The sequence below is a fragment of the Lontra canadensis genome, unplaced genomic scaffold, assembly GCF_010015895.1.
Source record: "Lontra canadensis isolate GAN:19392208 unplaced genomic scaffold, GSC_riverotter_1.0 scaffold1, whole genome shotgun sequence".
NCBI lineage: Eukaryota > Metazoa > Chordata > Mammalia > Carnivora > Mustelidae > Lontra > Lontra canadensis.
In genome coordinates this window covers 125,441,738-125,467,343 of record NW_022630995.1, presented here as the reverse complement: position 1 = coordinate 125,467,343, position 25,606 = coordinate 125,441,738, and the positions used below count along the sequence as shown (strand labels likewise).

Sequence of the window (25,606 nt, the reverse complement as noted above, 5' to 3'; positions counted from 1 at the left end):
GCTTCTTGAACTTAGAGGACTACCACTTCACCCCGGGAATCCTTACTTTATCCAAATAAGAAAGAGGGTAACAGAACCTCTTCTTACACTGTGCGCTGTTGTGCTGTAGAAAGTCTATCCACCCAGGAACAGTCAGGGCAGGAATCTTGAGTGCTGTTGATCACCTATGGAAAATAGTGGCACAAACCAAAACAAAAACAGCATTCAACTGATAATCACCCTGGTGTCAAGAAGATTTTCAATGTTTTTAATCTTTCTTTCTCAAACAGACTTTAAAATAGGAGCACGTGACACTATGCATTCTGATCCTGGGCCTATCTTCAGATTGGAACATTTGTGATTCTGTTACTCTTTCATTCAGAAAAGGTTGGGCAGTTGGCAACTTCTCTGTTTACATTTTTTCAGTCTAACCTATGGCTATTTTGATACATCTATCAAAAGTAACGTAAGTTAACAATGTTTATGTTTCATCTGCACGTTTTAATAATCTATAAAAAAATTAGAACCAACGAAAACTCATATTCTTCTATGGGATACTTAAAATGGACAGGTACTTTTTAAATTCAGTTTTCTTTAACTGAATTAGTTAATAAAACATTTCCAGCCATGTTTCTTGATGAGGTTAAGATTCATTTTTAGGTTAATATTCTAAGTCAAGAAAAATTATAGGCCAATGTATAATAGTTCTAATGTCAAATGTAATCATCTTTGCATTTTAGCTGAAATTACTTTAATGTGATACTCCTGATGCCTTTGTAAGAGCTAAGAGACTGGATTTGAATTACTGGTCATGTGTTCACGCAAGTTTGGTAACAATGCTTTTTTTCAGTGATGAGGAGCTCATAATGTATGGCTGCCTATTACGCAATCATGCAGTTTATGCATCTTTACACTTGGTTTGCTTATACCCTTCCACCGTGCCTAGAAAAATCTAAGGCAGTTAACCTATTATGTATCTTTTTCAGAGTTGCATTTTTCTTTTTCTCTCCCTAGGTGTGAAGAGTGGTTGGACAGCAAGTATGTGAATCCCTAGGGGAGGTAAGGAATATTGGACATTTCACTCTGTCTCAATTCCTCCATTCTCTCTCTGCAACATTTTCCAGATTAGAGATGTCTATAGGTTAATAAATCTCTTTCCTTTTATCCTGAAGCTAATTATTAGTTAACTTTAGTGTTAACTTAACTAACATTTCAGTCACGTTATTCGATAAGCGTTTTGAAAGGGGAAGAAGGAAGGGAGAAGAAAATGTTAATTTTGAAGTAGGGAGTAGAGCCTGCACCTTCCAGGGAGACAGTGTGGCTGTGGGGGTGTAGGGCTCTGGCTTTTCTGAGGGCATTCGGATAGCACTGGACCCAGAGCAGACAGAAGAGAGACTTGAAACAGGAAGGACTGGAGTCTGGCTCATGGCCATGGGGGTTTGCCCTGCAATCACTTTTGCGTATGTAGCCACTGGCCCTTGTGCTTTATCAGATCTCTTATAGGTTGTTCCTGTTTAATATAGATTTGCTACTCCAGACTAATTCAGGTTCTTCAAGGTCAAACAGCAACTTCTTACATATTTCTTGTCATTACCTTTGAGTGGAACAGGATGTGATGAAAGAGAAAAAGGAAGAAAATCAAGTACTACTCCTCCTTTCATACAACTTGATTTTTTCTTTCACTGGTTGCCTCTGAGCTATTCCTCACTGCTCTCCCCTGGCTACTTTAAGACCTCCTTCCTCCCTCTTTCTTAAGTAACTTTCATATTACTCTTTTGTACTTAGGGTCCTCCCACCGCAGAAATCCTTAAGCCATTCCAAAATATGGGCTTGTATATACACCTTCTAGTTGGGATCTACCATTAACAGATATAAATAGACCTCTGAGTTTGCTGAGAAGCTTTCCTGTGGCAATCACGATTGGTTGCCACATAGACCTAACTATAATAAATACGCAAACATAGTGTAAATGGCCTTGAATGAAAAAAAAAAAAAAACACTACCTTCTCATCTGTTTCAAATCTTCCTTTTATCCAAATTTTATGTTTCAAATCATATTGTTTCTCACACTGTACTCACATGATCTGTCATTAATGGTGTGGTGTCCACAGAACACATGTTATTTGGTATTTCACTTTTGATGAACAAAAATATGAAAGCACTGTAAAGAAAATAAATTTTAGTGATGTTTATCATAACCCTGGTTCATAACAAGCTGCCTGCATTTTATGAGAAAACACAGCTTAAATCCAGTCCTAATGCTCGGATGATTACTGCCATGCTGCTTCTCCAGGGGTCCTGCCGTTTCTCTAGGATGTCATTCTCTTTGACATCTCCTGTGTCCTGAAATGCAATGAGTTAGAAGCCTAACTCATGAAATTTCCCCTCAAATCAGATCTTTCTCTTGATTTTCTTGTTTCAGTCTATAGCTGCATCTTTCTTTTATTCTTGCTTATCTCTGGAATCACATGATTAAAAAAAAATACAAGTGAAAACCACCTGTTATACTGACAAAACCCTAGACGTTTAACAACATCCTTGATGGACAAACTTCAGCAGACAGGCGCCACGGGTGTGAGCAGAGAACTGCACAGCCCCCATGGAAGAGATGCCGTGGCCACTACACCCACACTCAGATGAGGCAGTCTTCACGGTCACACAACAGAATGCTTCATAGATATAAAAAAAGAAATGAGGACACCCTCTGTGCTCTGATACGGAAAGATCTCCAGAGTATATTTTAAGAGATGAAAACACATGCATAAGCCTAATGACTTCCCCGCTTTGACATTCTTGCATACTGCATTTTCTATTCATGTCCAGTATCTTTGTAACAAATGCTTCGCTTACCATTATTGACTTTTGAACCATGCAAATAGGTTAAAATGTGTTAAAATATTAAATTAACTTAAGGAAATTAACAACTCTGGTATACTTTTGACATTCCTTTTTAAAAATATGTTTGCATGGGGACACCTGGGTGGCTCAGTGGGTTAAAGCCTCTGCCTTCAGCTCAGGTCATGATCACAGTGTCCTGGGATCGAGCCCCGCATCGGGCTCTCTGCTTAGCAGGGAGCCTGCTTCCTCCTCTTTCTCTGCCTACTTGTGATCCCTGTCAAATAAATAAATAAAATCTTAAAAAATATGTTTGCATGGTTCAAAAGTTAAAGATATAAGAGCAGTTTTCAAAGTACAGAGGAGGCTGAAATAGTGTAGGTAGCAAAGGACAGACAAGTGCTGATAATGTGTGATTTTTTTTAATACGAATTTAAAATTTCTTAGTTAAATTTCTTAGGTCAGCCTCTTACTTGCTTTCAAAAGTTGAATGGTTCCATATTCCCTTCTATAGCAAATGTAACTGTCCTTTTTGAGTTTTATTACTCTCTGCATTATGTTCCCCATAACCTACTCCACATAATTCTCCACAGTGACTTTCGTCTCTGACCTGTCCCTGCTCCAGCCTCTCTGCCACCCCCATCTTCCACAACCACCTGCTCTTGCTTGTTTCTCTTTCTTAGTTGAACACAGCACACACTCTCCTCTTATCCACACTAAAGAAGAACTGAAGGCTGAATGTGACAAGAATCCTCCCCGTTCCCAGGTTGGTCCTCACTGACTCTTCCTCTTCTCTGAATTCCCACAATACTAAGAATAGTCATCGCATAATCCAGACCATTTACCACAAGTCCTTGTGAACTTTTTTCTCTACAGATTCAATGGAAGATAAGATCTCCTTCAAGATCCTCAAAGCGCTTGACACTCACTAAGAATGAATGCATGAAACCTAATTAAACGTGTGTATCTTAGTTAAATGTGTGCTTACATATCTGCTAATTTGCAAAGCTATTATTAGACATCTCAATTGCATTTTCTTCTCAAAATTATCATGAAAACCCTCAACTTTGTATAGATGAGTATGTTTTCCTAATGACAATATAAGATGGTATATTAGAAATACTTGAACGGTACCAAGGAGAAAGTCTTTAAGTGTTTCTTCAAACAACTGTATGACCTCCCACAAATCACTTAGGCTCTCTAAGTCTCAACTTTTTCCATCTAAAGAAATGGGGATGGGCCAATTTTACTGAAATGTGATGAGAACTAAGTAACAATGCATGCAAAATGCTTAGCGTACTTTTGGGAACATGGTAAAATCTCAAAATATGTTAGGAAATAAAGAGAATATTGGATGGGAGGGGGGTTTTGAGCATGAGAAAAAAAAATCAGGACCAAGAATTCAGTGGTTTTGAGCTCGTGTGACCAGTGTTTGTCACAAAATAGGTAAGTCAGATCAGTTAGGTCAAGAGCGGGTGCAGGGCACTAAGTTAGGACAAGGTAATGAAATTTATCTTATGCATACGAACATAAAACCAAATAGATCACAAGGCCTTTTGGACTACAGACTTACAGAACTTGGTACAGTGTCTAAGACACAAAGATATATGATAAAGTTTGTGAATATTGTCAAAAGCATGGAAAATTAAAAAAAATCAATGTTATACATAGGAGTGCTTCTCTACATTTTTGATCTTTCCAGTTTCCCTAGATTTGTACCTCTATACATCTTGCTATTAATAGAACTTGTTTTTATGTGTTTACCCTGACAATTTAACAAGCCTTTATTGGGCATCTTTTAAGTTTCAAGCACTGTGTGGCAAAGTCTAATGGTGATGGTGGGAGAGATGGTATTTCAAGAAAATAACAGACTTCATCCTTCAAAGGATCTCACAGTTCAAGGATAAAGGAATTGTAAGAATAATACAAAACAGATCCTTCAAAAATAAGAGTTCAAGATGCAATGGAAGTTTAGGAGCAACTCACTCTAATTAGGAAGAAGGGAAATAAAGAAAATAACACAAGAAAACAACCCAAGAAATCTCAACTGATATTTACAGGAGGCCAAGGAAGCTGAGGAAAGTGTCTTTGGGCTGGGGGAAGTGTCTGGGGTATGGTGTGATAAATAATCTGGGTCAATGAATTGATAATACAGGGAGAAGGCTAATCTAGGAAGGGTTGAATCTGTGATGGTGGAGGACATACCAGACTAAGGAGACAGATTTATTCTGAATACAATGGGAGTCTTCCAAGGTTCTTAATTAGAAGAGTGATGATTGATACAAGATACAAGAAAGTTACACTGGCAATAGAAAAAAAATGGAACTAGGTAAAGTAGATGTGAGTTTGTTTTTAATTACCTCATTTCTATAAACTTTTGAAGGTTTACAGTACTTAAAGTATTTTTGATTCTATGTATGTAGGTTAAAAAAATAATTTTCTTTCATAAAATAGAGGAACAACCAATTTTACCACCAAGTAAAAGTTACAACTGGAATTCTTTTCTAAATTAGTCCAAAGTGGCATTTTAGGAACTTAGTTCTAGGCTGCTGCAGTGACACCATGACAAACCAAAGTGCAGGGTTGGGTCTGGTTTTGTTTCGGTTTTCTTCTCAATATCCAATGCTCATGGATTAAGTTCTGGAACTGTTCGAGTTGTCAGGCAGAGATCTGCATCCCTGCGACCCAGGAATAAACCCCATTTGATTGTGGTGAATAATTTAATAATTATTAATTAATAAATAAAAATAAAAATAAATTAATAATTTAATGTACTCTTGAATTCAATTTGCTAATATTTTATTAAGAGTGTTGCATCTATGTTCATTAGATATATTGGCCTTTTGTTCTCCTTTTCAGTGGGGTCTTTGCCTGGTTTTGGAATTAAGGTAATGCTGGCTTTGTAGAATGAGTTTGTAAGTTTTCTTTCCATTTCTATTTTTTGGAACAGTTTGAGAAGAATAGGTATTAACTCTTCTTTAAATGTATGGTAGAATTCTCCAGGGAAGCCATCTGGCCCAAGGCTTTTATTTGTTGGGAGATTTTTGATTACTGATTCAATTTCTTTGCAGGTTATGAGTCTGTTCAAATTTTCTGTTTCTATCTGTTTCAGTTTTGGCAGTTTGTAGATTTCTAGGAATTTGTCCATTTCTTCCAGGTTGCCCAGTTTGTTGCTGTATACATTTTCATAATATTCTCTTATATAATTGAACTGTTTGGATTCCACCACAGGTATGCTCCTTGGGTTGGATGCTGGAGGGTGAGGCACGTTTTGCCAGACCCATGTCGACTACCTAGTAGTCAGCAAGGTCAAAAAATTCATCATCTCCTCCTTGGTATTCCATTCTCTGGAAATCTACTTGGTACTGCAAGATAACCTCCAATTCTACCAAATCCTTTCACAAACTGAGATCCTTCTTGTGACTCTGTGACAATCCAACACAGCACCAAATTTTTTATAGTTGTTAGCAAACCATTCCAGCAGGGGTGTGCTCTCAATCAGCTCATGTTCTTGTCCTGTCTCTTTGTCTGTGAAACGAGATTTATCCTTCTCTTGTTCTGGAGTTAGATAATTTTTTCCTCTTTGTGTTTTGGCAATGAAGACTGTATCTCATTATATCCAGACTTTCACAGACTTTTAGAATCTCTACAACTTCCATTTCTAAAGCCTTTAGTGTATCTTGAACTCCAAAACAGTACTTGCCTGTGTCCTGGCTGATTTCATCAAAATCTTCTCTTTGAATGAATTTCACATTGGAGAGGGCTTCAGTAGATAATAGCTTGGTTGAATCTATTTTCACAACCATAGGAAATATCAACTAATTTTAAAACTTTTGATTGCAACCTCTGATCAAACATATCAGATTGATTTAGTTCAGTTTTAAAGTCAGCTGATTCGGCTAAAACCAGACCAGCCACATTCACTTTGTCCCCAGAAATAAGCAGCTGAATAGCAGTCTCAGCTACTTTCCGAACATAGCTACGTCACTTTTCCACTCTTAAAAGAGCAAAACACAAGGCTGATTGACTTCCTTTACCATGTTTCTTTGGGAGATCCACAGTGAATTTGTGCACAACTTCTCTTGTGTTTCCTTGGAGTGTGCCAAAAAGTGCACCATTACCATCTATTACTACCATCTATCTATGAAGCCAAATTTGCTGTCATCCAAAAGGAGCACTGTGAGAACCTCTGTATGGAATTTGTTGTCACACAAATACAATGATGTGTTAATTGGTTTGAGAGGTTCAAAGTCAATGTTGACTTTCTTTTCTTCTCCTTCTTCTGTTACAATTGTACCACAGTAAACAACCAGGCCATTTGGAGGTACTTTGTTTAAAGCTTGTGTCTCTATTGTACAGATGTAATGGCTCTCAGAACTAAAGGGCATTTTACTTGGGACTTAATGTTAGATGCAGTTCCAAACTCATCTGCTAACATTTTTGCAGCTGGTGGAATCTGGTCTTTGGGAGGAATGATCAATGATATCATGCTTGTGCCATTGCTGTGGGCCGCCTCCAAGCTCCTGATGAGCTTCTTGATCTTCTAGGCCTCCATGTTCCTGTTGGCAGCACTGAGGTCATCTGTCATCTCTCCTCCCTAAGGGCCTAAGCCTAGGCAGCAGGGGCTGCTACTCCCTGGCCGTGGCTCTGAGATTTTTTTTTTTAAGATTTTTATTTATTTATTTGAGAGAAAGAGAACAAGCAAGCAGGGTGAGAGGTAGAGAGGGAGGGAGAGAGAGAACCCCAAGCAGACTCCAAGCTGAGTATAGAGCCTGACTAGGGGCTTCATCTCATGACCCTGAGATCATGACCCTGATATCATGATCTGAGCCAGAACCAAGAGTCAGACGCTTAACCAACTGAGCCCCTTAAGGGACCCTAGATGTGAGATTTTTACAATCATATACAAGTGAATTTATATTAAGGAACTGGGGGAAAGGAGAGAAAGAACCTGTGAAACATTAGGAAAAAAATGTTTACAGGATTAGATATAGGATGGGATATGAAAGGGGAAAAAACTCGAGATGACTAGAGTTTTTAATTTGAATAACTATGGCTATTACATTCTATGAGACTGGGAACACAGGAAGAAGAACCAGTTGACAGGGAAGGGGAGAACAAGAAAAGTAATTCTGACTGGGAAATAATGAAGGTAGAGAGAAAAGAACTAACGGCTAGTGTCTATAGACTGCTGACCATGTCCTGACCCAGCAGGGTTCTCTCTTCCACTGGTTATCTCACCTCAGGCTGGGGAGGAGGTGCTGGGGGCATCTCGGTAGAGATGTGGAGTTTGACCCTAGTTAGATATAAGGACTGTGGCTCTGAAGAAAGGTAAGGGCTGGAAACAAAAACCGGTTTCCTTACACACAACTCTCCAGGAACAGCAAGTTGAGAAAGAAATAGGGAGCAGACTCAAGTATAATCCAAAGCACTTTTTTTTTTTAATTGGAAAAGAAATTGGCTTTTTAATGAACTCTGACTCCTGGATCTTCATTTAGGTTTGTTTTAGAGAACACTGTTCTTGGTGTCTGCTTCACATCCACTCTTATATATTCTCTCCTGAACCGTGGTGCCTAGAAAGCTGAAAACCGTGTCTTCCCAAACTCTATTAGCAGCTAAGTTTTGCCAACAAGAGGCATAAGAATAGGCTTAAAAGTTGGGAGAGGCTGTTTTGTTTTGATGGTGGCTCCAGTAGTTTCAGCAGTGGTGGTAACTCAGGGCAGAGGCAGCTGGGCTGGCTGGCGCGTGGGCTCCAGGGCTTTGGGCAGAGCGCCCTTCCTCCTTTTGCACCACTGGGCCTTATTGAAATTTTGTGAAAATTTTCCTGTGTGAAATGCTTTGCTGTTTAAAATACCTGGAGTTGGGGTGCCTGGGTGGTTCAGTCGGTTAAGTATCCGACTCTTGATTATGGCTCAGGTCATGATCTCAGGGTCATGAGACTGAGCCCCTCATGGGGCTCCATGCTAGGCGTAGAGCCTGCTTAAGATTCTCTCTCCCTCTGCCAACCCCCTTCCCGAATAAAATAAAATAAAATAAAATAAAATAAAATAAAATAAAATAGTAAAATACCTAGAGTGATTTTAGTTGTAGAAACCGAGTGATACCACATATAGGAAAAATGTAAGGCTAGAAACAATCTATCTCACCTATCCTTTTAAAAAGAAAAGCAACAGGAGGTGATTAAACAAATGTGACCATATTCTAAGTTTCCTTATACAGGCCATGAAACTCCAAGCTAATTCAATGAATGCCTTTTGAACTAACTGATTTAATAGAGTTAAAATAATGAAACAAAAGCTTCCAGAGGTCCTCTTGGTAAAGAAACCCAGAAGGGAGTTGGAATGCCCTACAGGAAGAGATAATCACATTTCTGTGGCACAGACTAAGCTCCAAACCAAACCGCATGATCTCCAAGTGCACCGACAGCTTACTACAGAGCTGAATAACACACACCCCCAGGGGAAACCAGTAATTGAACATGAACTAGCTCTTGATACAAATAATGATTATTATAGTACAAATTACCCAAATTTTAGAGCATTAGTCATCTACCTAGCAATATACAAAGCACTTAGCATATTTCTTTTCATTTCATCTTCAAAATATTTTATAAGGCTGACACAATTATTTCCCTCACTTTAGCCCCAGATGAAGAAACCAAGACTTGGAGAAATTAAGTGATTTGCCCAAGGGCATACAGATAGAAGCGGGTAGAACATGGATAATTTGCCATTTTAGAGAATGGACACTTTCTAAAGAAAGAAGAAATATGGAGAAGAACAATGCCTGACAGACTGAATAAATTGGCCTTAAATTACTATTAAGTCAAAACTAAGGCATGCTACATTACAATTTTGGGGTGTAAAGAAATTGTTTTTGGGAGAGCTATTCAAAGCTAGGATGCTATGTGAATTGTACAAAATACATAAAATTGCCTCTAACCAAAAATGTCAGGAATCTGCTTTTTTAGAATAATCTATGTTATTTCTTCTCCAATTGGCCTGGAACCACTCTCTTAGGCAACATTTCAATGACAAAGAGATTGTTCCTGAATGTGGCAGGGGAAAAGCCATCATTGCAGGAGGAAGAGAAATAGAGTGTTCTTTCCCTGAAGAATAAAAAAGTACTAAAATCTTTCCAGGCATGGCTATCCATTATGTGAAGCACTGATGGGGAATATAAATGGAGACTAGAAAGGAAAGGGGACTGAATTTAAGGTGACCTAATTCCTGCTGGAGTTTTATTGATTGAACACTGACCTATAGAGATTTAAAGTCATTTTCATCTTCATTCACATAGTGCATATGACTAGACACAGATACATCCCAAAACACATATTTAAATGAATACATGTTTTCATATGTGAGAGAGTAGTTATCTGACTGGGATGAGCAGAGATGAAGTGACAGCAGGTGGGGGTGGGGCGGGGGGGGTGAGGGGTGGGCAAAGAGGAAGTGAGTAATGAGAGAAGATAAGAGGAGAGAATCAAGGACTACTCCAGGGGCACTGGGGAGCCAGCATAACATTTATTTATAGAGTATAGTTGAGTTTGCAAAATAATGTGCCTTTTGATTCTAATTTAGGAGCTATGTACTAAGATTTTTCTAAAGATCACAGATAATGAAAATGAGCTTCAAAGCAGCTCAGTGATTTTCCAGGGATCTCAGAGCTTTTGAGACCTAAAGCTGGGGCTTGGGGCTTGGGACCCCAGAGCTGACACTTTTGTCCTCGAAAGCCAAATCTGTGAATATAAATGAAGAATCAGAGGGCAAATCATGGCACTTTAATGAAATGCAGGTTTAAAAAAATGTAAACACATTGGGATCTCTGAAAGGCATTCTAAACTTTTAGAAGAAGAGTTAAGTCCGAAACGACTGTGTACCTCACTACTGATAATCCAGCTCCGACGTAATTTAGCACCGGTTTTGGTACTTCTTCTGCATCCATTCCAAACCAGCCAAACCTGGAATTGAGAAAGCTGCATCAGCGTAGCTATTTTTGAAAATGTGTTCATCACAGTGTTCAAGAGCATGGACTCAGGGTCAGATCCCTGGATTCAAATCCTACATCCCTCTCTTACTAACTGTGACTTGAACAACTCTTTGCGTGCCTCAATTCCTCATGTTTAAAATGGGATACCTATAAGGTAGATATAATTGTCATATATATCCCTTCCTTCTTATAAAGATATCTAAAATGAGTTAGTATACATAAAAGTTCTTGTGAGTGTCCTTTCTTATTAAGATTAAGGAAGAAGGAAAACAAAATACATTAGTGGCTCAGTGAATCCTAATTAATTGGCTGCAATTTTGTACAGTGTTTATTGAGACAGACGTTTAAGTAACTGCTTGGTTAAAGATCACAACGTTTTGGCATCACCTTTTTTTTTTTCATGCCTTGACATCAACTGTAGCATTTGTTACTAACAATTACTGTTAGTACTGTTGCCCATTCAGGGCAAGAATGAAAGAGGCAAGTAGAAGAAGCAAAAGAAAATACACCTGTGAGAAGCTGGTAAAAGAACGGGGAAAGGCCAGGAAAGAACAGATTGGAAGTTCATTTGTTTTATTATTACTGAGGTTGTTATAATGCTTTGAGAGGGAAGAGGAGCCCCAAAATTAAGGTAAGAGTGACACCCTCCTTTGTATTCATTTTCCCAAAGTCCACTTGAGTGTTAATTTGAATACCGAACAAGGGCAGCACAATCAAATAGAAGTTTCTATGATAATGGGAGGGGGGGTCTTCTACAGGTGCACAGTTTAACAGGGTAGTTTCTGGCCATCTGTGGCTATTGAACACTTGATCTATGAGCAGTGCAGCATGGAACTGAATATTTAATTTTATCAAATTTTAATTTAGCCATGTGGCTTATGGTGACCCTGCTGGACTCCTCCAGAGCTGGGGCTGGCAGGGGCCAGAGAGTAGATATTATAGGCTTTATGGGCCAGATAATCTCTTGCAATTACTCAGCTCTGCCACTATAGCATAAAAGCAGCCAGAGACAATATGAAATGGATGGGTTTGGTTGTGTTCCAGAAAACTTTATTTACAAAAGTGGCTGGGAAGGTGGGCCATGGTTTTTTGACCATGGCCCAGGATCCAGAAGGAATATGTGCTTTAGAACTAGAAGACCTGGGTTTGAAGCCTAGCTTATTCATTCCGTGACATTCAGCAAGTTACTCAGTCTCCTTGTCTCTCAGCTCTCTTATAAGGCAGTGCTTACCTCATGCTTCTGAAAATGAGAGGAGAATGATGCATATAACATGTCCAAGAAATTGTCACACAATAAAAAAGGGAAATGCACATCAGTTTCCCTCCTTTCTTCCTTCTTCTGGTCTGAGGAATTAATTTTTTACTGTATCTTAACCAAATATTTAGATGGGATATTAGAATTTCAGGCAAATAATAATTAAAAGTAGCATATTTCATGTGTATGTCTTACCAGCTATAATCTCTGTGAGGGTAAAAACCAGGTTATTCCTCTCAGCTAGCCCAATCCCTAGGACTTGCCTTACATCAGTGTAGAGAATCTTAGTTGAAATTGCTTTGTGTTACCTTGAGCTTGCCCAGCCAGTTAAGGTATTAAATGATCCCCAGATTAAGATTCCAAGGCCTAAACCAATGGTTTTGATAATTGGGACAACAGCAATGTTCCCTGGAGATATAACATACAGAAAAAAATATGTTATTTCTAATACAAAAATAAATTTATAAATTGAATTAATTTTTTAAAAAAGATTTATTTATTTATTTAACAGAGGGAGAGATCACAAGTAGGCAGAGAGGCAGGCAGCGGGAGAGGGGGAAGCAAGCTCCCTGCTGAGCAGAGAGGTTATATCCCAGAACCCAGAGAACATGACCTGAGCCGAAGGCACTGAGCCACCCAGGTGCCCCAAATTGAATTAATTTTTAACTTCAGATGAAGTTTATGGGATTTGGACAAATTTAGGAAAGCACAAGTACAATTCCTCAGTTTTTAAATAAAATAACTATGCTTTTGGGCATTAAACTCAGGTTGATGATTGCTAAAAGAACTAGGCATAAAACAAAATCCTACAAAGAAGTATGATGAATTAGCTCTTTGCCTAATTGCACCAACACTCTTTATCCTTAACGTAGGTCTCTATTCTATAACTTCTTGTAGAAACTGTCAATGATAAAATCAGTGGTGACTGTCCTCTTAGACTTGAACCAGAGCCAAAGACCAGAAGTCTTTGGCCCAATATGGCCCCAGACTATGCTCTCCCATGCTCACTGACATACCTTCTAGAACCCTGTATTCAGTGCTTTGTGCTCTGGAAGGTCACTCAAGGCCAAATGCATGATTTTTTTTTTTTTTTTAATAGTTCTTAACCACTCAGCAGTCTGGCCTCAGTCCTGCAATCTTCTCTTGAAAGATTTCCTCTGGTGGCTTCCAAGATGCCTTCATTTCCTGATTCCTTCTTGTCTCTCTCTGTCACAGGCTACTCTTTCTTGTCAAGTGTCTGGATTTAGGTGCCCCCTAAATATTTCCCCTTGAACACATTCTTCCTCTTGCTATATAGCCTTCTTTGGGCACTTGCCCTTTCAAGATTTCAGCTATCAATTAGAGACACATACTCCCAGTGCTATTGCTCTAGCCTGGACCTTCTCCACAGTTTTAGTGCCTCTTCCCAACAAGAGATCTCCAACCAGATGTCCCCCAATGTGGGAACAACAGGAACTTCAGTCTCAAAAGGTCCCAAACTGAACTCATCATTTTTCTTTTTGGACACATACTTCTATTTTCATCACCTGTATCAGTGATACCACCACCCTCCTAATCACCTATGATAAAATCCCTACATCATCATTGGCTGCTCCCTTTCCTCTACTCCCCATCTCCATTCTGTTACTATGACCTATAGCATCCACATCTGCAACATTTCTCAAATTACAACCCTCCCCACTGAATCCCAATAGAGCCTGCTGGGTAATTATAAATATTATAGTTGTTATAAAGAGCTGTAGGATACAGTGAGCTTTCTGTTTCCCTCTCCCCATTAGATGTGATAAACATAATTGTACCAAGGTATAAATGAGGTATAATAATTTAAATTCCAGTGGAAATTTAAAAGTGAACTCTTTTGTCCTCCAACTCAGGAACTTCACTAAATCATTTAATTCTGCAGAGATTCAAATTTAGTGGGTACCCAATAAGTTTTTAATATTTTAAAATTTATTTGCTTTTAATCAAATTAACCTCCAAAAATCCTTGATACTTGGAAATCTTTTTGCTAAATAGAATAGAATTCTCCTGGGATATACTTATATTAATAGAAGAAAAACTGTCCTGACGGGCCAAAGGTATAAATTCCAGTTACATAATTTCAGATATTGTTAAAGCAACAGAGGGAAGATTTTTGTTTGCCTTTTTTTTTTTTTTGCCAATGCTTTTGAAACGAAGATGTGTCTGCCAACTTTTAAGAACAAGTCTTAAATACTATATTAGTAGAGACTACTATTTAAAACAAATATTTCCCAATTAACATAGAGAAAAGAAAGCCTGGAGCACTTAATCTAATATATGAGTTATGCTTGAACAGAAAGAGAGCAACTGAAACATTTTTGCTATAATTTTTATCAGGAACTAAGAAAGAAATCATTAAGAGGAAAAAGTCAGAAAATGTACCCAAAATATTTATTGAGCATCGGAATGAAATGAATTTCTAGTATCTATGTCTAAGGATTATTCAGAATTGCTGTTTGTGCTATCTCTTTTTATTATGAACCAGAGTTATTGTGGTCATAGTATTAAGTGATTACCAAATAAATTAAATCATTCATTACCTGTTGCCCAAATGCAGCCGCCAACCATTGCAAAAGGCCAAAATTTAGGGCAATGTAATATCAGATTGACCACCACGGCAATCAACCATATGGCAGCACAAAGTACCCACTGGAGAAACATTCCTGGAAATAAAAGAAATTGGTTTCAGTGGTTCAAACTGATTTGAGTAAATTAACCCTTAGGGGTATCAAAGCAATATTATTAGAGGAATGGTCACCACTTACTGAATGCCTATGTGTAGATACTTTGCACACTTAATGTAATTTTTACAACTACTATGCATGATAGTTAACCCTAGTTTAAAGACGGAGAAAATGAATGTGAGATGAAGCAATGTGTCTCAACAGCTAATGTAGAGCTGAAATTTAAACCTACTGTTTACTCCAGAGCTTGCCAAGGACAGTGCATTCCTGCTTAACATTCTTTTGTTTGTTTCACCTGTTAGACAAATCAAGAATTTTCTACCAAAGAGTATTGGTAAGCCCAAATCTATATATTTTTATTCGAATGCCACACCTAGTGCCATCTTTCACCAAAACACAGCATTAAGAACTTCAGAATAGCACAATGGTAATTTAGACCATTCGGGATCATTTATACCACCATTGGGATAAACACAAAGCCACTTATGGCCACAGGTAGACCCCTCACAGCTAGAGGTTGAATGCCTGTGATGAGCCTGACAGTCCAAACCTAAGAATTCGCATTCTGGGTTGGGGCACTCTCCTTTCTGTGCTCTGGGTTGCCATCTGCCAGTTAGCTGAAGATGACATGGTGAAATGAAGTCTAGCTGTACCAGGCTTCTGTTCCTTCAAGGGTTTAGGGATTCATAGGTTAAAGAAATAGTCGATATAGGAAGAAATACTAGGGCAGGATAACTCACTGTAGCACTTCTGACTCTACCTGTGGAAGATTTTTGCCTATTTCAATTCAATCTCATGGTGGAGGAGAGAAAGAGAGGAAAAAAAAAAAAAGTGGCTGTTAGCCCCTAGGGCAAAAAAGGAAGATCACAGAGATGAAAGCGAACTTCATCTTACAAGTTCTCCATTTTACAATTGAGAACTGAGAACAGAAGAGATGGTGAGACTTGTCCAGGATCACAGTAGTTGGGAGACACCTGAAAACCAGTTCCTCTACCCCTCAGTATAGATTTTGTTCTTCTTTTAGTAGTTTCCATTTCCATCCTAATTCCAAAGAAAAAGAGGAGAAAAGCTCTGGGGGAAAAGATTTGTAATTCTATTAAGTAGTAGCAAGACAAAAGGAACAGAGGTGATAAAGTTAAGGGCTTCCTACCAGGTGTTCAGCATAACATCTGAACGTCTTCTTCTCTTGGCTATATATAGGCAGGTGGATTAAAAAACAAAAAACAAACAATAAACCTCCTGCTTCTCTTTCCCGAAGTTCACATTACAGTCAGGTCAACTTTAACATGCCACGTGCATTCCTAAAAACACCGCACTATGCAAAATCACATAATAAAAACCACAGTTTTTATGGGGAAAAGGGAACAACACTCAAAAAACATTTCATCAACAATGTATTTAAAGAAAAAGACAGGAACCTAGTTAAAAAAAAAAAAAAAAGACAGGAGCCCAATTAAAAAAAAGTACAGTTTTACACTGGCTAAGTGGTTAAATTCACAAGTATTACAATAAATATGGCACCTCAACTTGAAAAAGACTTGAAGGTTGCTTATGGGAGTGGGCATCAGAAGTGAGGCAGTTTGGAGCTATTGTGAAGCTGGTGGATGGGGGATCCTAACACCAAATGTGAACAGGTGTGGTACTGAGGAAGCCTTGGAATGTTGAGGGGTGTGTGAGCAAGCGCATCTCATGCTTTCCTATGTACCTTTATTCATCTGGGTGCCATTTTCTGTGCTCACCTAGTGTTGTATCAGAGTCAAAATGGCACATAAGCACAAAATCCATGTTGTGCTCAAACTGTTCTCTATTATATGAAGTGTGTTTGCAATTTGCGTTTTCAAAACAAGTGTATATTGGTAGAACTAACTTTCTTCTTCTGTAAACATAACAGATAAGGCTAAAAATCTTTCCTGATAGTCACTCTCCCAGCTTTACCATGAAACACAACCTTAAGACCAATCTATACTGACTAAATCTCAGAAAAAATGGAATGAGAATTATCGAAGGATTTATTCATAAGTTCTGTTCATGTGGTGCCAGGTAGAAGAAAATTTGTAGCCATCGTTAAAAACAAACAAACAAACAAACAACAACAACAAAACTACAAAAAAAACCACCAAAAAAAGAGAACTTCACATTTATACATAATTTAAAGTTAACTATGAAGGAAGAATAATTACCATCACCAGTATCGTATTTTTTAAGTGGTACAAAGTTTGAGCCAAACAAAAGGACAGCTATAGAAGAGGACACAAAACCAATGGTCAGGTCTGTTGCATTACTGCTCATGGTTCCAGTACTGCCTGGGAGTGAGCTGGTTCACTTTGCACTTGATGTCCTTTTCAAGAGCTTCTGAAATAAAATAAAAATAAAACCAGTAAGAAGTTGTGAGACTATGAATAAATTGTGATTACTATGTGATATTTATTGAGCTTTTCAAAAAGTAATGCTAAAATTCCTTCTTCCAGATAAAAAGTTAGGACACTATGAAATTATGTATTATGTTCATACTCCATGTTCATTTGGTTTTTTCTTTTATTTTACCAACATATAGTTTTTGATCATTAATCTACAATTAAAAAAAAAAACTTTGTCTTCAGAGCTTGAAAATCTAACTTCTTCCAAAATCTGGAGACAATTTTTTTTTTTTTTTTAAGATTCATTCACTGATTTGAGAAAGAGAGAGAGAGTGGGAATGAGGGGGAGAGGAGAGAGAGAATCCTTAAGCAGCCTCCCCACTGAGCTCAGAGCCCAACTCAGGGCTCCATCCCAGGACCCCAAGATCACAAACTGAGCTGAAACCAATAGCTGGATGCTTAACAAACTGAGCCACCCAGGAACTTCTGCAGATAATTCTTATTATATTATAAAAAAATTCTCTTCTGTACGTGGACTGGCATAATGAAAAGATTTGTGGTGGACCAGGACTCAATTTACTTCAAACGGTTGTTGTGACAATTAAAAATGAAATGACAATTAATGACAATTAAAAATGTGAAGACTTTCAGAACTTACAGTCTGGGGAGCCTGGGCTGCTCAGTTGTTTAAGCATCTGACTTTTGATTTCAGCTTAGGTCATGATCTCAGGGTTATGAGATCGAGTCCCATTTGGGGCTCTGCCTTAGGCATGGATCCTGTTTGAAATTCTTTCTCCCTCTGCCCCTGCCCCTCTTTTTTATATAAATATATAAAAAAAGAACTATCAGTGATTCAAAAGCAAAAGCTTTTTAAAAATTTCAGATAGGAGCTTAAGGGCACATGTAGATTGTGTTGCTGCTATAGATTCAGGGATTATGTAGAGACAAAGGCACTATCCTCATCAGTAGTACCCTCATGGTGTGTATTAGTTGAAGTAGTTCATGAAACCTTATATCTTTATGACTTAAAAAGAAAAAATAACTAAACAGATAAAAGAATCCTTTAAAGATCTCTTCAAGAATTTCTTAAATCTCTTCAAGGTTTAGGTCCTTGAGGTATCCCTTCAGGAACCTCCTAAACTCTTTTTTTTTTTCTTTTTAACATTTTTTCTTTAAAGATTTTATTTGTCAGAGAGAGAGAGAGAGAGCACAAGCAGGGGGAGTGGCAGGCAGAGGGAAAAACAGGCTCCCTGCTGAGCAAGGAGCCTGATGCCGGACTTGATCCCAGGCCACCCTGAGCCACCTAGGGATCCCTATCCTAGGCTCCTAAGGATAGAGAATAAACTGAGGGTTGATGGAGGGAGGTGGGTGGGGGGTGGGCTAAACGGGCGATGGTTAAGGAGGATACTTGTTGTGATGAGCACTGGGTGTTATATGTAAGTGATGAATTACTAAATTCTACTCCTGAAGTCAATATTACAATATATGTCAATTAACTAGAATTTAAATAAAAAATTGGAAGGAAAAAAAAAGGAATCTCCTAAAATACAAGAATGACAGTGGTATGGGCACAATACTATCACCTGGTCAGTAGAACAATGTGAGGCAGTTAACCATCTGTGGAATCTAGTAGCCACTAGCCACATATGGCTAACTAAATTTTCATTAAAATTAGGTAAAAAAAAATCAGTTCCTTAGCCAAGGTAATTAATATGAAATGCTTGATAGTCACATATAGCCAGTAGTTATCTGAACAATGCAGATGATAGAATATTTCCACCATTAGAGGAAGTTCTATTGGAGAGCCCTGCTAAGCTTATCAAAAAGTTCTGGTTCCCTTTGAAGAAAAGGATCCAAACCACAAAGAGCCAAGAATCAGACATTCTTCATAACATTAGAAAAGGCTATTGAATATAATTTACTCTTTTAGTTGTATAATCTACCTGAGGAAAAAATAACACAAATGAGTCAGTTTATCATAGGAAGTAATCAGAATCTTCCCACAATATCATTTTGAAATTATATTTTGTGCACTGACTTTTTGGTTCACTTCATCTCCTTAAGCCCTCTGGAATGGAAGGTAATCAATCCAGTCTTTTTTTCCCTCCAAATTTAATGTTATGATGACTTCTTGGGGTATGTGTTGAATAAAGTACACCTGAAATCAGCTTTGCTGTTTTATTTTACAATGATATTTACCATAAAGGTATTTTAGGGCACCTGGGTGGCTCAGTCAGTTACACGTCTGACCTTGGTTTAAGTTCAGGTCATGATATCGGGATCCTGGGATTGAACCATGCATGGGGCTCTATGCTCAGTGGGGAGTCTGCTTGAGATGCTCTCTCTTCCTCTATCCCTCCCTGCATCCCCCTCCATGCTCCTGCTGGTGTACTCTCTCTATCTCTCAAATAAATAAATAAATCTTAAAAAAAATAAAGGTGTTTCATTTTTCCATGTATTGTTCCTTATGTGTTCTTGCAGAGAATATTAAATATAGAACTGCCTATGACATATATCCTTTGGCATTATTAAGAATAATTTAACTGAAAACAGGGATAACTTCAAAATTACTCAATAAATCTTAGTAAGAAAAACATCTATTTGAAATTGTATGTGCTTTCTTAAAACAAACCAAAACAAATGCTGGTAAGACAATATCCTCTTTGGGGATGTAATTGAGGAAGAGACGCTGAGACATACTGAAACACTGACATAATAACACTACTTCAATAAAAATAATAGTCTTATTGTTAGGCACAAGTAAAGTTTAGCCCTGCAATGGCTTACATGGAATATCGCTCAAGAATCAAGCAGGTGTACTGCTGCTAAAATATCAGGACCGTAATAGCTCTGAGGAACTGGAGTTACCTGGGAAGGATATCACGGGACTAAGAAGACACGTGATTTGGTGATAGCTCAGAAATTAGTTTTTTTCCATTTAAATTAAAATAAGCAAAGTGAAACAAAACCTCTATAAACACAAACTGATAAGAGAATGCCTAACTTTCAGAAGTGGCAAATTATTTAAGTGAAAAGATGGCTTTATTAAAAACCATTGACAGCCCTAAACCTCTTAGATTTCATTGCTATTGCAGTAATAATTTGAAGAGCTAATCCGAGGGTATGAACTGCATTTTGACTGCTGAGTAAACATTATCAATATTAAAGTTATATCCTGCAAATAAATGAAATTTATTGCATACAGCTCCAGTACATTTCAGAAATCAAGTGACCTAATTTCAATGTGGGCTGGCAAGTTGGCAATACGCACCATTGTTAAGGAAGAATCTACCTTCCTAAATCAATAAAATTTATATGCAAAAGTGAAGCAATATCACTTTTAGCACATAACTCCCAATTCTTTTTAGTGCAGACTTGTTAACAAGTCTCAAACCACTTAAATAAAATAGTTTTTAAGTGCTTGCGGTCAAGTGTCCTCTGATATTTTATTCACTCATTTTTATTTTTGTACTTTTATTTCATTTATTTGTAAATGTTTTTCCTCTCAATTTTTCCTGTCAATTTAAACTTCTTTGTAGACCTTTTTTTGTTAGGACTTGGCACGTTCTAATCAATAATGCTTCTTCTACTGCGACTAAGATTTCAGTTTTAGTTTCATGTTAATTTCCTCAACTCTCCTGGCAAGATCTGCCGACATCCTCGGTAAAATTCTCAGTGCTTGAACATACTTATTCTGAGCTTTGATCTTTCTTTTTTTCTTTTTTATTCTGAGCTTTGATTTTTTCTTTCTTTTTAATCATCAGAGCATTCTGAAAAATCAGGAGACGCTCCACTGAAAGCTACCGGGTTCCTTCGAGTTGGTTGCTTGTACTCACTGCGCTCGGGGCTGCGCTGAAACTCCCTCCAGCTCAGCACCCACTCGGTCCGGTCAGTCTCCCCAGCGCCAGCGGCGGAGCCCGCACCCGCCTATTGCCCAGCTGCTGGGACAGCCCCGCCGGCCTTTACTTCCGGCTGGGACAAATAACCTATGACTGGGCGGGAGAAGGGCGGGCTCTAGCACCTATGACCCAGAGGTCTGTTGCCTCCGCGCGACCCGGCTGCCCAGCCAGCCATTATTTTCCTGCGGGGACAATTAGGGCACAACGCCTGGAGAAGGAGGGAGCACTGCAATAAAGGAGACGTGGAGGCCGCCCAGGGCTGCCGGTTGAGAAACACCTTCTCCAACTGCTGCGCGGGGAGCACGGTCTTGTGACTCACGTGACCCTGAGGAGGCGTCTTTGGGCTGTGTGTGGATCAACCAGGAAACTAGAAAGGCTTTTGTGTATTTTAAGAGATGATCGTTTAGGGAGCTCTGTGCGAGTCACCCTCTAAAGGTGACAGAGTTAGGTGGTATTTGTACTAATTATGGATGAAACAAAAGGCCAAGGAATTTCATACAATCATAAAAGGCTACCTAAAGCTGAATTTGTTATCACATCAAGAAATTCTTCTGAATCACTAATGTCAGTAACATCTCTGTGGCATCATAAGATTTCACTTGTAATCACTGATCATTTCTAAATGCACACAGACCGGTTTTTTGTATTTATCTAATAGGTACTAAGTACCATGTGAGAACATATGTTCTAGGCCTCTGAAACTTGATTGTACATTATGATCACTGAAGAGGTTTTCTGCTTTATTTAGGCTTTTTTTTTTTTTAAGGTTTTATTTATTTATTTGACAGACAGAGATCACAAGTAGGCAGAGAGGCAGGCAGAGAGAGGAGGAAGCAGGCTCCCTGCTAAGCAGAGCCGGATGCGGGGCTTGATCCCAGGACCCTGGGATCATGACCTGAGCAGAAGGCAGAGGCTTTAACCAACTGAGCCACCCAGGAGCCCCTGCTTTATTTAGTTTCTTAAAATACTAATACCTGGACCCGACAGCAGACCAGCTGAAATAGAATCTTTGGGAATGTGGCTTAGGTATCATTTTCTCCTCCAGATGATTCTAATGTGTAGCCAGTTTTGCGAATCACATTCTAGATCAATAGTCAAATTTTATTGTTGGGAAGAATTACCTGGAGAAGGAGTTAAAATACTGATTCCTCACATTTCAATTTCAATTTTGAGAAACATTGCTCTAGTCCTCCACGGTCAGGGATGTAGCCATTAACTGCATATGGCTATTTGAATTCAAATTAGAGTAAACATTCAGTGGTTCATTTGTACTGGAAACTTTTTAAGTGCTCAATAGTCACATATGCAGATTACAGAACATTACTATCATTGCAAAAATTTCTGTTGGACAGCACTTTTCTGAACTTAAGAGCCCTGGGAGTACAGCAGTGACCTATAGGAGTCCTCCTTCGTATGGATTCCAGAAGAGCAAAAAACGTAGATATGAACAATTAAGCTCAGAAAAGGGGAAGTGGTGGGTTCTGTCCTAGTCTAAGAGATCAAGGAAGGCCTCTCTGAGGAAGTGACAGTTAACAGAGACAATTCAGTAGTTGGTAATGACTGTAGAGTTATAAGAGGAAGAAAGCATAAGGACTGCTCAAAGATGAGTTATCCTGGAAGGAAGTCCTGCTTTAAACAGTACTCACAGGGCACCTGGGTGGCTCAGTGGGTTAAAACCTCTGCCTTTGGCTCAGGTCATGGTCTCAGGGTCCTGGGATTGAGCCCCGCATCAGGCTCTCTGCTCAGCAGGGATCCTGCTTCCCTTCCTCTCTCTCTGCTTACCTTTCTGCCTACTTTTGATCTCTGTCAAATAAATAAATAAAAATAAAATCTTTAAACAGTATTCATATTCATAAACAATAATGAAAAAGCAGGGGCACCTGGATAGCTCAGTTGGTTAAGCAGCAGACTTGGGATTTTGGCTCAGGTTATGACCTCAGTGTTGTGAAACTGAGCCTTGCCTCAGGTTCCATACTGAGTGTGTAGCCTGCTTGGGATTCTCTCTCTCTCTCGCTCTTTCTCTCCCTCTGGCCCTCCCTGCTCATGCTCTCTCTCTCTCTCTCAAAATAAACAAACAAACAAACACACACACACACCCAATAGTGTAAGCACACACACCCAATAGTGTAAGCAGCAGATGGGAAGGAAAAGTATCACATCATATAAAGAATTAAGGAAGCTAAGGCTTTTCACCTAAGGGAAGAGATTAATTCAGAAATTCAGAGTTCAGAAAAATTTTGAGGAAACAAATTCTCCTTTCCTCACAAACCCTCTCTTCCCCCAAAATATGAGTGCTTAAGTCCAACCTCGAATTGTTTCACTTCATGATTTCAGGAGACCTCATTGATCATGTGGTTCATTCTTGCTTCAGATTCACATTGAAAAACTGAGACTCACATTGTTGTGAATTTCCTAAAATCTTAAAGTGAGTTGGGGGCTGAGTCAGGATTGAGGACATTTATTAAAGGATGTCTCAAGTCCAGTGCTTTTCACATCATGCCATAGACCTAATCCAAACCCGGATGGTCCTCTGCTTAAACTAAAATTCTTCTTTCAAGTTGTTTCATATGCATTAATGTCTAAACATAAAAGCCTATATCGGAAAAGTTTGGGGAGGCACTAGAAAATCCAGGTTAGCTGCATATATTAGCCATTTATCTCTAGAAAATTCATTTGCTCTCTCTAAACCTATTTGCCTTTTTATGTTATTACTGACATAATAAGATCTGTGTACCTCACCCTTTTATGTAGTCAAAAGATAAAATGTATTAAAAAATATCATTAGAATTCTGGTTTCTGCTATGGCATTTGAAGACCTTGGGAGTTATCACTCCTGTCATGCAGATAAGAAGAAAGCTGAACACACTGAAAATCAGCAACTCTTACATCTACCAGATAATTGAGGTCACAAGGTAAATCACCTCCCTGAAAACTGCAAAGGTAGGTGAATGCAGAGAATCATACCTTATGATCTCACTGGAGCCAGTAATGGGTAGAGAGCTCTTCAACAGTAATGGTGAGGACCCAGTGACCAGAGAGCACCCATACCTTCAGGAGTTGTCCTTCAGGAGTCTTGCTAGGTTCTCACAGTAAAGATCAGAGAAAAATGTCCTCTTGCTTCGGGCAAAGGGAGGGGAAATGTAGCCATTATGAAACATGCCCAGAACCTCCGTTCTCTGAAATAAAGCCTAGTCTTCTAGATAAACATTTTTATCGGAGCTTTATCAGACTTGGAAGAAGAATAATTGGGTGATCTGAACCCCTTCTAGTTTTCCTGTCTCTGATGAAGAAAAAAAAAGGGTTAGGAAACTTCTCTGAGGGTTACAGTTCAGGGATCCTGGCTCACTAAAAATGGAGATTTACTCATAAGAGTATAGAGTGCTTCCATTCCCCAATACCTTATGAGCATATTAAAAGTGTTCCAACAATAACAGTGGATTACAACTGAGAGGGCTGCAAGACACAGACACAGTTTAAGGAGTTTCTAGGAAAGCTCAAAGACAAAACAAGAGACAGAAGGAAGGATATTAGGAGAAACTGAAAACTATGACACCTACAGCTATAGCAAATATTAAACACAACCTAACTCTGGCAAGGTAAAAAGAAAATCTCACACTAAAGGCCTGCTTACAACAGTGCCTATTATTTGATACATCATATCTGGCTTGTAAAAAAAATTACAAGGCATATTAAAAGGCAAGAAAAAACACATCTAAAGAGATAAAGCAAGCCTCATAACCAAACTCAGATACGGTAGAGATTTTGGAACTATCAGACTTCGGATTTAAAATACCTATTATTAATATGGTAAGAGCTCTGTTGGAAAAAGTTAACATACAAGACAAAATGCGTAATATGGGTGATGAAAACTTTAAGAATGAAAAGAAAATGCTTTTCATTCATTTTAAGAATGAAAAAAAGAAAAAACAAAAACCACTGCAACTGAAATGAAGAATACTTTTTTACAGCCAAGAAATAGTCAGTGAGCTTGAAGATTTGGCAATAGAAACTCTGCAAACATAAATGTAAAGAGAACATAGTATTGAAAAAACTCAATAGGATATCTGAAAACTGTGGAAAATTACACACAAAAAAGTGTAACACAAGGTAATGAGAATACAGAAAGAAAAAAGAGAAAGGAAGAGAAATATTTAAAGTAATAACGGCTGAAAATTTTCCAAAATTAATGACAGATGATACCAAATCAGAGGTCTAGGAAGTACAAACACTAAACAAGGTAAAACCAGAAAATATTTACATGTGGGCATATCATATTAAAGTGCAGAAAATCAGATGAAGAAAAATGTTGAAAGGAGCCAGTTTGGGGGGAAATAACCTTATCTACAGATGAACAAGGGTAAGAATTTTATCAGCCTTTTCTTCAGAAACCATGCAAGCAAGAAGAGAATATAGTGAAATATTTCATATTGAAAGAAAAGTCCATCAATCTAGACATCTGAATTAAGTATAATTATTCTTTTAAAAGTAAAGAGGAATATAGATTTTCTCAGACAAAAACTAATGGATTTTTAAAATTAATTAATTGATTAATTTATTACCAGTAGGCCTATCTTGGAAGAAATG

The 25,606-nt window shown here is 38.3% G+C and overlaps 1 protein-coding gene and 1 pseudogene across 1 annotated transcript in view; both read right to left on the bottom strand.

Moving 5' to 3' along the window:
• Positions 1-21,011, bottom strand: part of TMEM144 (transmembrane protein 144) — a 38,826-nt gene extending 17,815 nt beyond the window's left edge. Inside the window, exons 1-7 of the mRNA XM_032863100.1 lie at positions 20,960-21,011; positions 16,947-17,118; positions 14,623-14,745; positions 12,370-12,469; positions 10,697-10,777; positions 2,059-2,140; positions 88-164 (exon numbers count right to left, since the gene is read on the bottom strand). Coding sequence (XP_032718991.1) covers positions 88-164; positions 2,059-2,140; positions 10,697-10,777; positions 12,370-12,469; positions 14,623-14,745; positions 16,947-17,055 — 572 coding nt within the window. The 5' untranslated portion in view covers positions 17,056-17,118; positions 20,960-21,011. The remainder of the gene's footprint in view (positions 1-87; positions 165-2,058; positions 2,141-10,696; positions 10,778-12,369; positions 12,470-14,622; positions 14,746-16,946; positions 17,119-20,959) is intronic.
• On the bottom strand, positions 5,981-7,402 carry LOC116870901 (annotated as a pseudogene).
• Positions 21,012-25,606: the final 4,595 nt, after the last annotated feature.